Source organism: Pseudorca crassidens, chromosome 15 (genome assembly GCF_039906515.1).
Source record: "Pseudorca crassidens isolate mPseCra1 chromosome 15, mPseCra1.hap1, whole genome shotgun sequence".
In the NCBI taxonomy this organism is placed as follows: domain Eukaryota; kingdom Metazoa; phylum Chordata; class Mammalia; order Artiodactyla; family Delphinidae; genus Pseudorca; species Pseudorca crassidens.
Window position 1 is genome coordinate 66578638 of NC_090310.1, and position 12563 is coordinate 66591200.

Here is a 12563-nt window from a genome sequence, read left to right on the forward strand (position 1 = left end):
CATTCAAAGCCCTCTTGAAATCCTTCTTATGCCGTAAGGCCAAGTTTTTCTGAGTCTTCCCTGCTACTTTCTGCCCTGCCCAGAGGCCTGTGCTGTCCAGGCTGCCTCCATCTACTGTCAGAGGCTGACCACCTGTTCTGCAAGACTAGACCAGCAGCCCTTGAGGAGACGTCAAAATCCAGGTGTCTGGGCCCTGCCCTCAGGGAGTCTGATGCCTGAGACCTAGAGGGAAGCTTCTTGGGGTACATTTTGCTGGAGTTATTTTTTTATGTGCAAAAATTATGCTTTTATTGAGAAAGCAATACATGTATGTGGTTAAACATTTCAAACTTTGTAGGAAAAAAAGGGGTCCAGTGAAAAATTAGTCTTTCTCCCACCTAGGCTCCTAGATAATGACTGTGAGCAGTCTTGATGTTTCCTTCCAGAAATACTCTGCATACACGGGCAGCTGTGTCAATACATCCCATTTTATTACCTACTGCCTGCTGTTCTGTACCTTGTCTTCTTCACACAAGGATGTCTCTGTTGTCGGTATTCCCTGTGGGTACACACGTGGCTGTGTGGCAGTCCATTGACGGATGGACCACCCGTTGTTTGTCCAGTCCTCTGCTCAGGGACATTTAGGTTGTTCCCAGCCTTGCTGCTACGAGCAGCGCTGCAGCCAGCACCCTTCCCACCTGGCTGTATACATGTGGGCAAGCATCACTGTGGGAGCCATTCCTTCCTGCAAGTGAAATTGCTGTTTTGAAGAATCTGTGCACCTAAAAGTTTGTTACCTTCTTTTGCATTCTGAAAACCTATATATATATATATTTTTTAACATCTTTATTGGAGTATAATTGCTTTACAATGGTGTCTTAGTTTCTGCTTTATAACAAAGTGAATCAGCTGTACATATACATATATCCCCATATCTCTTCCCTCTTGCATCTCCCTCCCACCCACCCTCACTATCCCACCCCTCTAGGTGGTCACAAAGCACCAAGCTGATCTCCCTGTGCTATGCAGCTGCTTCCCACTAGCTATCGATTTTACATTTGGTAGTGTATACATGTCCACGCCACTCTCTCACTTCGTCCCAGCTTACCCTTCCCCCTCCCCACGTCCTCAAGTCCATTCTCTACGTCTGCGTCTTTATTCCTGTCCTGCCCCTAGGTTCTGAAGAACCTTTTTTTTTTTTTAGATTCCATATATATGTGTTAGCATACGATATTTGTTTTTCTCTTTCTGACTTAATTCACTCTGTATGACAGACTCTAGGTCCATCCACCTCACTACAAATAACTCAATTTCATTTCTTTTTATAGCTGAGTAATATTCCATTGTATATATGTGCCACATCTTCTTTATCCATTCATCTGTCAGTGGACACTTAGGTTGCTTCCATGTCCTGGCTATTGTAAATAGAGCTGCAGTGAACATTGTGGTACATGACTCTTTTTGAATTATGGTTTTCTCAGGGTATATGCCCAGTTGTGGGATTGCTGGGTCGTATGGTAGTTGCATTTTTAGTTTTTTAAGGAACCGCCATACTGTTCTCCATAGTGGCTGTATCAATTTACATTCCCACCAACGGTGCAAGAGGGTTCCCTTTTTTCCACACCCTCTCCAGCATTTATTGTTTGTAGATTTTTTGATGATGGCCATTCTGACTGGTGTGAGGTGATACCTCATTGTAGTTTTGATTTGCATTTCTCTAATGATTAGTGATGTTGAGCATCCTTTCATGTGTTTGTTGGCAATCTGTATATCTTCTTTGGAGAAATGTCTATTTAGGTCTTCTGCCCATTTTTGGATTGGGTTGTTTGTTCTTTTGATATTGAGCTGCATGAGCTGCTTGTAAATTTTGGAGATTAATCCTTTGTCAGTTGCTTCACTTGCAAATATTTTCTCCCATTCTGAGGGTTATCTTTTTGTCTTGTTTGTGGTTTCCTTTGCTGTGCAAAAGCTTTTAAGTTTCATTAGGTCCCATTTGTTTATTTTTGTTTTTATTTCCATTTCTCTAGGAGGTGGGTGAAAAAGGATCTTGCTGTGATTTATGTCGTAGAGTGTTCTGCCTATGTTTTCCTCTAAGAGTTTTATAGCGTCTGGTTTTACATTTAGGTCTTTAATCCATTTTGAGTTTATTTTTGTGTATGGTGTTAGGGAGTGTTCTAATTTCATTCTTTTACATGTAGCTGTCCAGTTTTCCCAGCACCACTTATTGAAGAGGCTGTGTTTTCTCCATTGTATATTCTTGCCTCCTTTAACAAAAATAAGGTGTAGGGCTTCCCTGGTGGCACAGTGGTTGAGAGTCCGCCTGCCGATGCAGGGGACACGGGTTCATGCCCCAGTCTGGGAAGATCCCACATGCCGCGGAGCGGCTGGGCCCATGAGCCATGGCCGCTGAGCCTGCGCATCCGGAGCCTGTGCTCCGCAATGGAAGAGGCCACAACAGTGAGAGGCCTGCGTACCGCAAAAAAAATGAGGTGTATATATTTTTTTCAGGGCTACTGATTTTTTAAAATTTTTTAAAAATTTTATTTATTCATTTTTGGCTGCGTTGGGTCTTCATTGCTGCACAAGGGCTTCTCTCTAGTTGCGGCGAGCGGGGACTACTCTTCGTTGCAATGCGCGGGCTTCTCGTTGCGGTGGCTTCTCTTGTTGCAGAGCACAGGCTCTAGGCACACGGGCTTCAGTAGTTGTGGCTCACGGGCTCAGTAGTTGTGGCTCACGGGCTCCAGAGCACAGGCTCAGTAGGTGTGGCACACGGGCTTAGTTGCTCCGTGGCATGTGGGATCTTCCCCGACCAGGGCTCAAACCCATGTCCCCTGCATTGGCAGGCGGATTCTTAACCACTGTGCCACCAGGGAAACCCTAGGTGTATATATTTTTAAAAGCACCTTGCCCCCACCCCTGGATTCAAATTCCTTTCCTTGGTTAAGTACTGACAGTACTAATCCGGCCCAGAGAGGGGGAGGAGGCTGGCCAGTCTTCGCTCAGAAGTCCTCAGCCAATGAGATCTCTCGAGTAAGGTGCAGATGGGAGGAAGTGAGGGATGAAGGGAAGAAATGGGCTGGAGGGATATCAGGAGTGGAGCCAGGACTGGGGGGAGGGGATTCTGTTACAGGTACCTGGGGACCTGTTTGTGACTTGGTCTCCAGGGAGGTATGCCCCCCCCATACACACACACACACACACACACGCACGCACGCACGCACGCACATACACTGTGTCCTCCTTCCTGTGCTTCTCTGGTGTGTGCCGCACCTGCTTGGCAACGGCTGGGCCATCAAGCTCAATCATCCAGCAGATATTTACTGAGCTCCTGAATCCAGTGCTGGCTTGGCCACAATGTCCCTGTGCCTTTCCGAGCCTCAGTTTTCCTCATCTGAGAGGCAGGGAGGCTCCTCCCTGCCTCTCTCATGCCACCAGCCTAGAGGGGAGATTTGGTAAACCAGCCAGTGGGAAAACACCATAAAACAGATTACAGTGGTCTTAGCTAGACTGTGTCAGGCACCCTGGGGTCAGCGGAGAGTGAAGTTTGGACCAGTCCTGGGTGGGATGCTGTCTTAGTCCTGGGTCTTAGCAGATGGCCTGGTCGGCCCTCAGGCGGGGAGTTTTCAGGCAGCTGTTGGTGGCTCCTCTTGCTGTGCTAAGACCAGGTCAGGCTCGTCCCTGGGGTCTTCCTGAATTTGCCCTGCCCCAGGGGCTGCTCAGGATAAAGGAGTTGAGTTGACAGGTTGGGGAGAGGTAGTCAGAGAGACCAGGAAGGTCTCCACACAGTGGCCAGAGTTTGCCTCGTCCTCCAAGCCAACAGGAAGGCCCTTTTGGGTACCGCTCTGGTCATTTCTGCAGCTCCTTTTTAGTCCTCAGTGGTGGCAGGGATGAGGAAGGGGACGTTCCATCATTTTTCTAATTTAATGACACTTTAAAGCATTAGCCGAGTTCCTCCCTCCTATTTTATCAACGGAGAGACCGAGGCGGGGGGGTTGAGGGCCTCCTCCCACGTTTCCCAGCGAGTCAGCAGCCTCACTGGGATGAGAAGCCAGGTGTTCAGGCCTTAACTCTCACCATCTTTCCCACATCATTCCAGTCTTTAGTTTCACTTTGGGGTTAAAAACCAAAGTGAAAGAAAAAGGTAAAGCAGGAAGCAGCCGCTTCAGACCCAGCCCAGGCTGGGGTGGGCCCCAGGGGACCTCACTAGGCCTCACTAAGAGAGGAGCAGGCCTCTTCCCTTGTTCTGGAGGCCCGGCCGGGGTGGGGGCCGGGTGGGACCCCGCAGGGAGAGGCGCCAGGCTGCAGACCAGGGTGGCCTTCTGGCCCGGCCTGCCCCCGCGTGGGGGAGAGCCAGTTCCACGGGTTCCCCGGTAAAGTCAGCCTCACCTGGGTGTGGCCCCAGGTGGGGAGCTACTGCCTTTGAAATTCCTGTCCTTCTGGGGCAGGGCTGGGCTGGAGGTGGGCCTGGGACATCAACCCTGGCTTCCTGAATCCAGCTTTCACAGAACAGTTCCACACTCCCTGAAGGTAAGAGCTAACGTCCTGTCTCCACTGAGAATACTTTTAAACTTTCGGTCACTGTAGGCACTTACCTCACCCCCTGGCGGTTTCTTCTTAAGGACGCAGATGGCCTGAAAGCCTTTTGTCCTGGTTGCAGTCCCAGGGACTTGGAGAGCACAGGGCGTAAGGGAACCGGAGCTGTGCTTCTCCAGTTGATAGGTGGCCTCCGACAAGCCCCTTCCTGGCTCTGGACCTCAATCCCCATTTGTTTCTTGGCAGGAGCTCTAGCTCTGCTGTTCAGCCGAATAGATTTTGGTCCCCTGGTGAGACCAAAATCATAACACACGTTTGGTTCGCCTGTGTACTTCAAAGATTAGCCGTTGCCTAACTCGCTGGGGTCTCAAGTTCCTGTTTCTCTGTGCATTTTCTAAGGAAGTTCTCAGCCTTGCCAGAGCAGATAATGGTAGCAATTTTGTTGCTTCAGCGAATAGGATTTTCGTCTACTTCTCCTCTGCTCTGCGTAATCCCAAGGTCCCCAGGCGCAGAGCTGTATTCGTTCAAGTCCACTCCCTGACGGCACACGCTGAGCACACAGTAGGTGACCTGGAAGTTGTGGCTGAGTGACTGCACTGATGAGCCACACCTATTAGCCACGCTGCTCCCCTGGGTGGCAGAACCTGGCACTTACAAAGCCCGACTGTGTACGGAAGCCCACACACCGATGGTCGGGCAGCCCCGTAGTTAAGAGCATAGCCCTGGAGTCATGCTGCCGGGGTTCAGATCCTGGGATGCCACCTGGAGCTGTGAGGCTTTGGCAAGTTGCTTAACCTCTCTGGGCCTCCGTTTCTTCACCTGCAAAATAGAGGTGATGATATTACCTGAGTCACTGCGCGAGGACAAGAGAGAGAATGTGTGTGTGTGTAAAGCACTCAGGACAGTGCCAGGCACAGAGGAAGCACTTAAGAAATGTTTGCCCCTGCTCTTCTTGATATCCAGGGGGAGACAGAAGACTTGAAATATTTAAAGACTGTGCATGTCCCATGTCTGGAAAGATGCAGGTGCGCTTGGTATTTGGAGAGGAGTTAATCATTCGATGGCTCTTTGTTGAGTGTGGGGCTCTGATGGGGAAGATGCAGCGAATCAAGGCAGGCTTTAGAGAGGAGGTGACCTTCAGGACCTCAGAAGCTGGGTAGGCTCCAAGTGGATGGAGATTTTTAAGGGGAGGCTTCCCTGGGGACGGGAGGGGAGGCAGGGGCTGGTTGTCCAGGGGCCTGGGGAGCTGAGATCAGGCTAGAGAAGCCTGCCCAGGGCTGTCAGAGTCCACCAGGCACTCAGAGTCAGGGTTTATCTCGGCAGGGTCATCACTCCATTGGGCAGTATCCTGCTGGGGACTGCAATGAAGAGTCTGCTCTTGAGTGTGTTGTGAATACAGTAATAGTTCAAGGCTCTCCTGGAACTTTCTTGCCTTCCCAAGCTTCCCACGCTTCATGACGTGACTGTTGGCCCAGCACAGAGCATGGTAGCAGTCAGGAGGTGTTTGCCTGTGGGGTAGGGGGAGCGGGGCTTGTCTGACAGCACCTATAAAGGCAGGGCTGCCACTGCTACTGCTGCCCCAGCAGTCTTCTCAAAGGGGGTGCACGCAGCAGTGCGTGGGAACAGCCCAGGGGAAGAGGACTTGGGTTCATCCCAGCCAGCTCCTCCCCACCCCGCCTCCACTTTCTTCCCAAACAATCAGCCATTCATCCCAGGTGCTGAGCCAGGGGAAGGAGAGGGAACAAGACAAACCTGGTCTCTTTCCTCATGGAGCTTGGAGACCTCATCCAGCATGGAGACCCCATTCAAGCAGGTACAGACACACAACATACTGTCTAATTGGGATGAGTCCTGAAGGAAACATAGTTGCCGAGAGGGACTTATTCAGAGAAGATGGGGAAGGCATCTCAGGGAAGGTGGGGTGGGGGATGGGAAGGAGGCAGTTAAGGCAGACTGGGAACAGCAGGGGGCAAGACCCTGAGGTATAAAGTGTTTGGTGTATTTAGGGAACTGGGAGAGGTTTGGGTTATGTCTGGAAGGGTCTGCAAGGTCAGGCAGGGCCTGGCTGGGCTTGGCAAGCCTGGGTAGGTCTGAGGCCAGCAGCTTTGCTCACCCAGAGGTGTGATAACGAAAGTATTACGAGTGATTTTTGTTTTAAAATTAACATCAGAGCTTCTGAATACTTGAATCGTCATCATTATTATTATTATCATCATCATCAGGTTTTCATACTGATCATTAGTCATCAAGAAAAGGCTTCTTCAGCACTCCCTACTTATTGCTAATGCCCTTTCACATACTACTTCACAATTCACAAAGCCCTGTTGCTTCTGTTGCTGAGGGAGGCGAGTTGCAGTTATTACTGCTGTTTTTAGAAATGATGGAACAGAGAGGTAAAGTGACTTGTCCAGAGTCATACAGCTTAATCAAGATTTGAAGTCCTGATTCACTACTCTTTTCTGTACTACCAACTGCTTTTGTTTAAGAAGGCCAACGTAGAAGTTGCTATTTCTTTTTAGCCAGATTGCCATTCCAAAATGATCACAGTTTAAAAGTTTGGGTATAGAATGATGTAACAGTAATTGTGTTTGGGCAGTGGGATTAAAATCACTTTTTAACTGTTTTCTATAATGTTATACAATATATTTATAGTTCTTTTTTAAGTTTTAATTTTTTTAACCTCCACACAATCTCCCATCCAACTCCTTTCCAAGGTTCTAACACATCCATTTCTACCCTTGTAGATCTCCAGTCTTTTTGATTTTCTATTTAAATTCTTTCTTTTTCTTTTATTTCTATTCCCTGAATCTCAGGAAAGAGATTGTAGCAGATTATAAATCAGCCCCTGCTCACAAATACATTTAAGTCAAACCAGAAATCAACACTTCATGCTTAAAGTAGCTTTCAGTATTTTATTTTATGACTTCTGGATATTGGGTGGAAAATCAGTTTGATAGCTGGGGCTCGTTTGTAGAGAGTTCCTCAGTAGACTCTGCACTAGCCCACTTTTTAAAAAACTGTGTTAAAGTGCACATAAAACTTTACCACATGGACTTCCCTGGTTGTCCAGTAGTAAAGAATCCGCTTTCCACCGCAGGGTTCGATCCCTGGTTGGGGAAGTAAGATCCCGCATGTTGCATGGCACAGCCAAAAAATAAATTACCGCTTATACTATTTTTAAGTGTGCAGTTCAGTGATATTAAGTACACTCACATTGTTTTACAACTATCACCACCCTCCATCTCCAGAACTCTTTTCATCTTGCAAAACTGAAACTCTGTACCTATTAAACAACTTCCCATTCCCTCCTCCCCGACCCCCTGGAAACCACCCTTCTACTTTCCGACTATATGAATTTAACTACTCCAGGTAACTTATTCATTAGTCCATTTTAAGGAGGTATATTTGAAAGGGAGAGTAGGTTTCATCTGGAAATAATGAACTCTTGGTTAACTTTCCAAGTTGATGCACACTGCAGCTCTCAGCTTTATGTGGCTGTGTTCCAGCAGAGTTTTTAAAAGGCTGCTCATCTCCCAGGAGGGCTTTTCCCACAGAGGCAGTGTTGGTTCCAGCGCCCGTGGTGGCTGCGTGGAGCCTGGACACAGCTTCAGGATCCTTCTTAACACAGGCAGGTACTACCAATTAACCAGAAGTAGCACACCTTTTGGAACCTGTGCCGTCCACAACCTAGTGCAGTGCCCAACTTTTACAGATGGGTGTCAGTCCTAGGAGGGGAAGGGACCATTTGAGGGGCAAGTGATATCACAGGTCTCTTTGTGAGAGACGAAAAGGGCCTGGTAGGACAGCCCGAAGCCTGGGGAGGTGATTAGTATGCTTGTAAAAACATCAGGGCAGAGCAGCTCCCAGAGGGGTAGAAGTTGTCAAGGTAAAGTCCGCTTTCTTCAGATGCTCTTTGGGATGCTGGCTTGGGCTTGAGGTCTTTGTAAAAGTGTATTCTAGTCAGAGTCTGCCAGCAGAAGGGAGAGACCAAATTTGTCTTTCTACGGTGATTTCTAAGCTTTGTAGGAATGTGTGTGTCAGCCTCCTTGTCAGCCAACTTGTATTTTTGTTGTGAGACCGGATGCTGTGAAGGTTGGGTTCTGGAGACTGCAACCTGGAAGGTTTGCACTCACTTAGCAGATAGAACACTTGCTGTGTGACGCTGAACAAATCCCTCAAACTCTCTGAGCCTCCATTTCCTCAGCAACACAAGGGGCGATGGTGAAAACATCTCTTTGTGGGGCTCAAATATAAGGACCTCAGACAGTGACTGGGCCAGGGCAGTAGCCAGCGATGCCCGAGCAGGCAATAAACACCAGTAACTATGACGATTAGTCGCTGATATTCAGCGAGTCCTTACAGTTGCGGGGTGCTGGTGACTTTCCCTTGGGGAGGTCTTCTTTTAAAAAGATCTTCCCAGATGTCACCATGTTGTGCTTTTAGAGGTGGTTGGGAGAAAACTCGAGTAGAGTTTGGAGGGTATGGATGGTTTGGAGGCGGAGGGTAGGCCTATAGTCCCTGCTTGTCCAGCACCTCTGTCTTTTGCTTGCCAGGTCGCCCCTCACAGACTTCCCTGCTGCTGCATTCTCAAGTCTTCCAGGGGAAAGAGGCAGGGTCCCACGTCGTAAGTGGCAGCAGGCATTTGCCTGGCACCCCTTCTGGGTGCCACAGGCATGGGAACCTTGCAGTCCCTGCCTTCAGGGGACTCAGGGTCTAAACGGAGGAGAAAAGTAAACAGGCCTGTAAAACAGTGTGACGGCAGGGGCCTGTGGCACCTCTAAACCTGGGGCGCGACCCAGTGAGGGGTGCCTGGCGGGTGCGGAAGGACAGTCAGGGAAGGCTTGTAGGGAGTGATGCTGGAACGGAGACCCGGAAGAGGCGGTGGGATTAGGGAGGAGGAGGGGCATTGCAGGCAGGGAGCAGCCTTGCAAAGACCCGGGCGCTGGGAACATGGGGCGTTGGCATGGAGAGGGTGGCAGAGAAAAGTTAGAGGGGTGCTTGGCAAGGCAGGGACACCAGAGGTCACTACCCTAAAATGTTAGAATAGTGATACAGATGCGGCATGGGGTGGGGGTCGGCTGCGGTCCTCAGGGCACTGAACTTTCCTGACCTGCCTCAGGCCAGAAACCCCCAGCTTCTGGCGCATGGAGTCCTTGGGAGGCCTAGAATCAGGCAGCTGCTCTGTGGGCCCCTTGCTCAGATATTTGGGCCCCTCAAGTGATTGTACTGGTAGTTCCTCACCTGCCAAGCCCTTTCCTGCCTGTCTTCCCAAGAGAGTCTCACAGCAGCCCTAGGGCAGTGAACAGGGCGAGTCAGTATTGTTCCCATCTTACAGATGGGTGAGAGTGAGGCCCGGGGAGCCTTAGTCATACAGTGAGTGAGTGCAGGAACAGTGCTCACTCTCAGGGCCTCCTGACCTATAGGCCACTTCTGTAACTCAGCAGCAGGTATGGCGGGGGGCGGGGGGGGGAAGGGAAGCCAGTGTCGGCTGGTCTCTTGTTCTGAGGATGGGTTTATCATCTCAGGTAGGAGCTCTGTGCTGCCCGACTGTCCAGAGGAAGGTGTGTTAAGCCCTGACCGTGCTGCCTTAGACCTTAGAGTTAGTCCTCCCATCATTTCCCCTGTAGCTAGGCCATTTGAACCTTCTCCTCCCTCTCCTCTGCTAGTTGGTAACAATTCTCTGGAGGCAGAAAAAAAAAAGAAATTGAACTGTGAATGTCGCACACACAAAAATGATGTCTGATGTCACCTCCATTACTGAGTGTGAAGTAGGAAGGCAGAGAAAAGAGGAAACATCTCAGGCCTGGAAGGAATCTTAAAGGTCACCCGCGGGGGCTTGAGTCCCTCCCTGCATCCGTCGTGCCCGTGTCTAGCCTAGCTGATTGCCTCCTAGGCAGCTCTGCCCCTTAGAAACTGCCTCCTTATAATGAGGCAAAACCTGCTCCCCCTTAACCCCCACCTTCCTGTCCCCCCTCTGGTTGTGCTGTAATGACCTGGACCACAGGGACAATGTATGTGACAGTCTCCTAGGTATTTGAAGACAGTAGCCATGCCCTTCTGAATCCCCTCTTTTCCAGGCTACTACTCCAGTCTCTCTAAGCACCTCCTCCCTTGTGTTAGACTAGGCATGGCTCATGGCGCATGTGCGTCACACCCCATATGTGGCAAATCTGTGACAGACGTCACCAATCAGTCGCAGCACTCTTGTTCAGTCAGTCCCAGGCTTTCTCCTGCAGTAGTCCCTGCGGCTACGCCCAGTCGGTGGAGTTTTACTTTATTGTGAGTTTCTTGAGGTCTGAGGACTACTAACACTGGGTGGGTCCCTAGTGCCCACCCAGAGCCCAGTGCGTGGCCTACTTGTCGTAATGGGAGGATGGATTAGAGACTTCTCCGTGTGCGATTGCCCCCTTCTCATCGGGCTCCAGTTTGTCAGTGTCCCTTGTCCAGGATCGCCAACAGTACCCACAACATTATCCAGAGTTCAGTGGGGCTGCCCCCTCCCTGGTCCTGCACCTTCTCTGTCAGTGTAGCCTCAGACCGTGTCTGTGATCAACTAGAGTCGCTACGACATTTTCCCACATGTCTGTTTTCTGTGTAATTGTCCAAGTTGGGGTCCTGAACTCAAAATCTTAATATAAGCTCTGAGGACTGGGCCCTTGTCCCTGTCCCCAGGCCTGGCACCAGGGAAGGCGACCTGGCCTGGGCTGACCTGAGCTGAACTCACGGTTTTCCCCATTCACTTCTGCTCTGTTCATTTCAAACCATCTCTTGGCCGCCCAGGGTTCTTGGCTCCGGGTTCTGACACCCGATATGCCACCTGTCACTGCAGGCACAGTGAATGAGCCTGTTAACACCGTCTTTCTATTCTGGGATCCGCTTGGTCATTCAGAACAATGGAAGAGGCCAGCAATCGAGGTGCACAGGGCCTGGCAGTGTCTGGCTTTGCACACTGGATGTGGGCCCCTGTGACAGCTTGTAAAAAGCCAGGCTTTTGTGACCCATTACTAGGGTTTGACATCAGCCCTCCAGAAGTGAGGGTGGTTTTTGAGGCTCTTTCTTCTAAGTAGTACTTCCCAGGCTGGGCTCCTGGGACCTTAGGGCTTTGGAAAGACCACAACAAGGTCCACGTGCTAGAGCCAGTATTTGAAAAGCCAAATCTTGGATTCTCCACCCCCGACTCCTCCACCAGGCCAGACGGGCTGTACACATCAAGTTTTTGTCTTGGACTGGAACCACCATAGCAGCCCTGTAACTCTGGCCATCTTCTCCTCATCAGCACTCCCTACTAGTGTTTATAGCTTTAATGTACGAGAAAATCATGATTCAGGAACTGCTGCTTGGAAGCTGGTGTCTCTTTCAAGCTTGGACTCCCAGGGGTGGTGGTAGTAAGGTATCCCGAGGGGTAGGATACGGGCCTCAGCAGAGCTGCCAGCAGAGCCAACTCTGCCGGCAGATCTCTGGGGATAAATAAAAGGACATTTGCAGCAGATTCCAGCACAGAACGGGTGGTGAGGGGTGAATGTTGCCTGACAGGTTGCTTACTGGATACGGTCGCAGTATTCGTGGAAATGTTTTTTGAGAAACAGCATGCCGTCTGGGGTCCCCTGGTCAGGGGCTGGAGGAGGTGGGGCTCAGCCACACGTGGGTGCTTCCCTGAATGCCTAGAGCTGGTGGTCTCCAGGCTGGGAGTCAGGTGGGCAGAGGGAACACACCCACACTCAGAGCCCCAGGCAAGGTCCCTGCTCTGCCACCTGATCCTCAGGGAGTACATTTGCCTTTCTGATCCTCAGTTTCCTCATTTGTACTATGAGGAGGTTGAATGAGTCTGGTGGATCCCAAAATACCATGTGGAGGAAAAAAAATGGAGGTGCTCTGAGGGCCCTGGCGGGGGGTGGGAGTCAAAAAGCCTCCCCAGGCCCTCTTGAGGGCCCCCAGAACCTGGTTTGAAAGTCACTGGAATTACTATGTCCTCGGACCCTAGAATTTGGAGGTTTTCACATCCTCGTTCCAGTCCCAGTACCCCATCAGCCAGCTGTGTGACCTGGGATGAG

The 12563-nt window shown here is 50.3% G+C and overlaps 1 protein-coding gene across 12 annotated transcripts in view; it reads left to right on the plus strand.

Annotated features, from left to right (window-relative positions):
* Positions 1-12563, plus strand: part of DLGAP4 (DLG associated protein 4) — a 202486-nt gene that overhangs the window by 141055 nt on the left and 48868 nt on the right. Inside the window, exon 1 of one of the 12 annotated variants that reach the window (XM_067708039.1) lies at positions 6089-6325. The exons of the other annotated variants lie outside the window; for them this stretch is intronic. Coding sequence (XP_067564140.1) covers positions 6280-6325 — 46 coding nt within the window. The 5' untranslated portion in view covers positions 6089-6279. Of the gene's footprint in view, positions 1-6088; positions 6326-12563 lie in introns of those variants that run through there. 12 annotated transcript variants of the gene reach the window in all.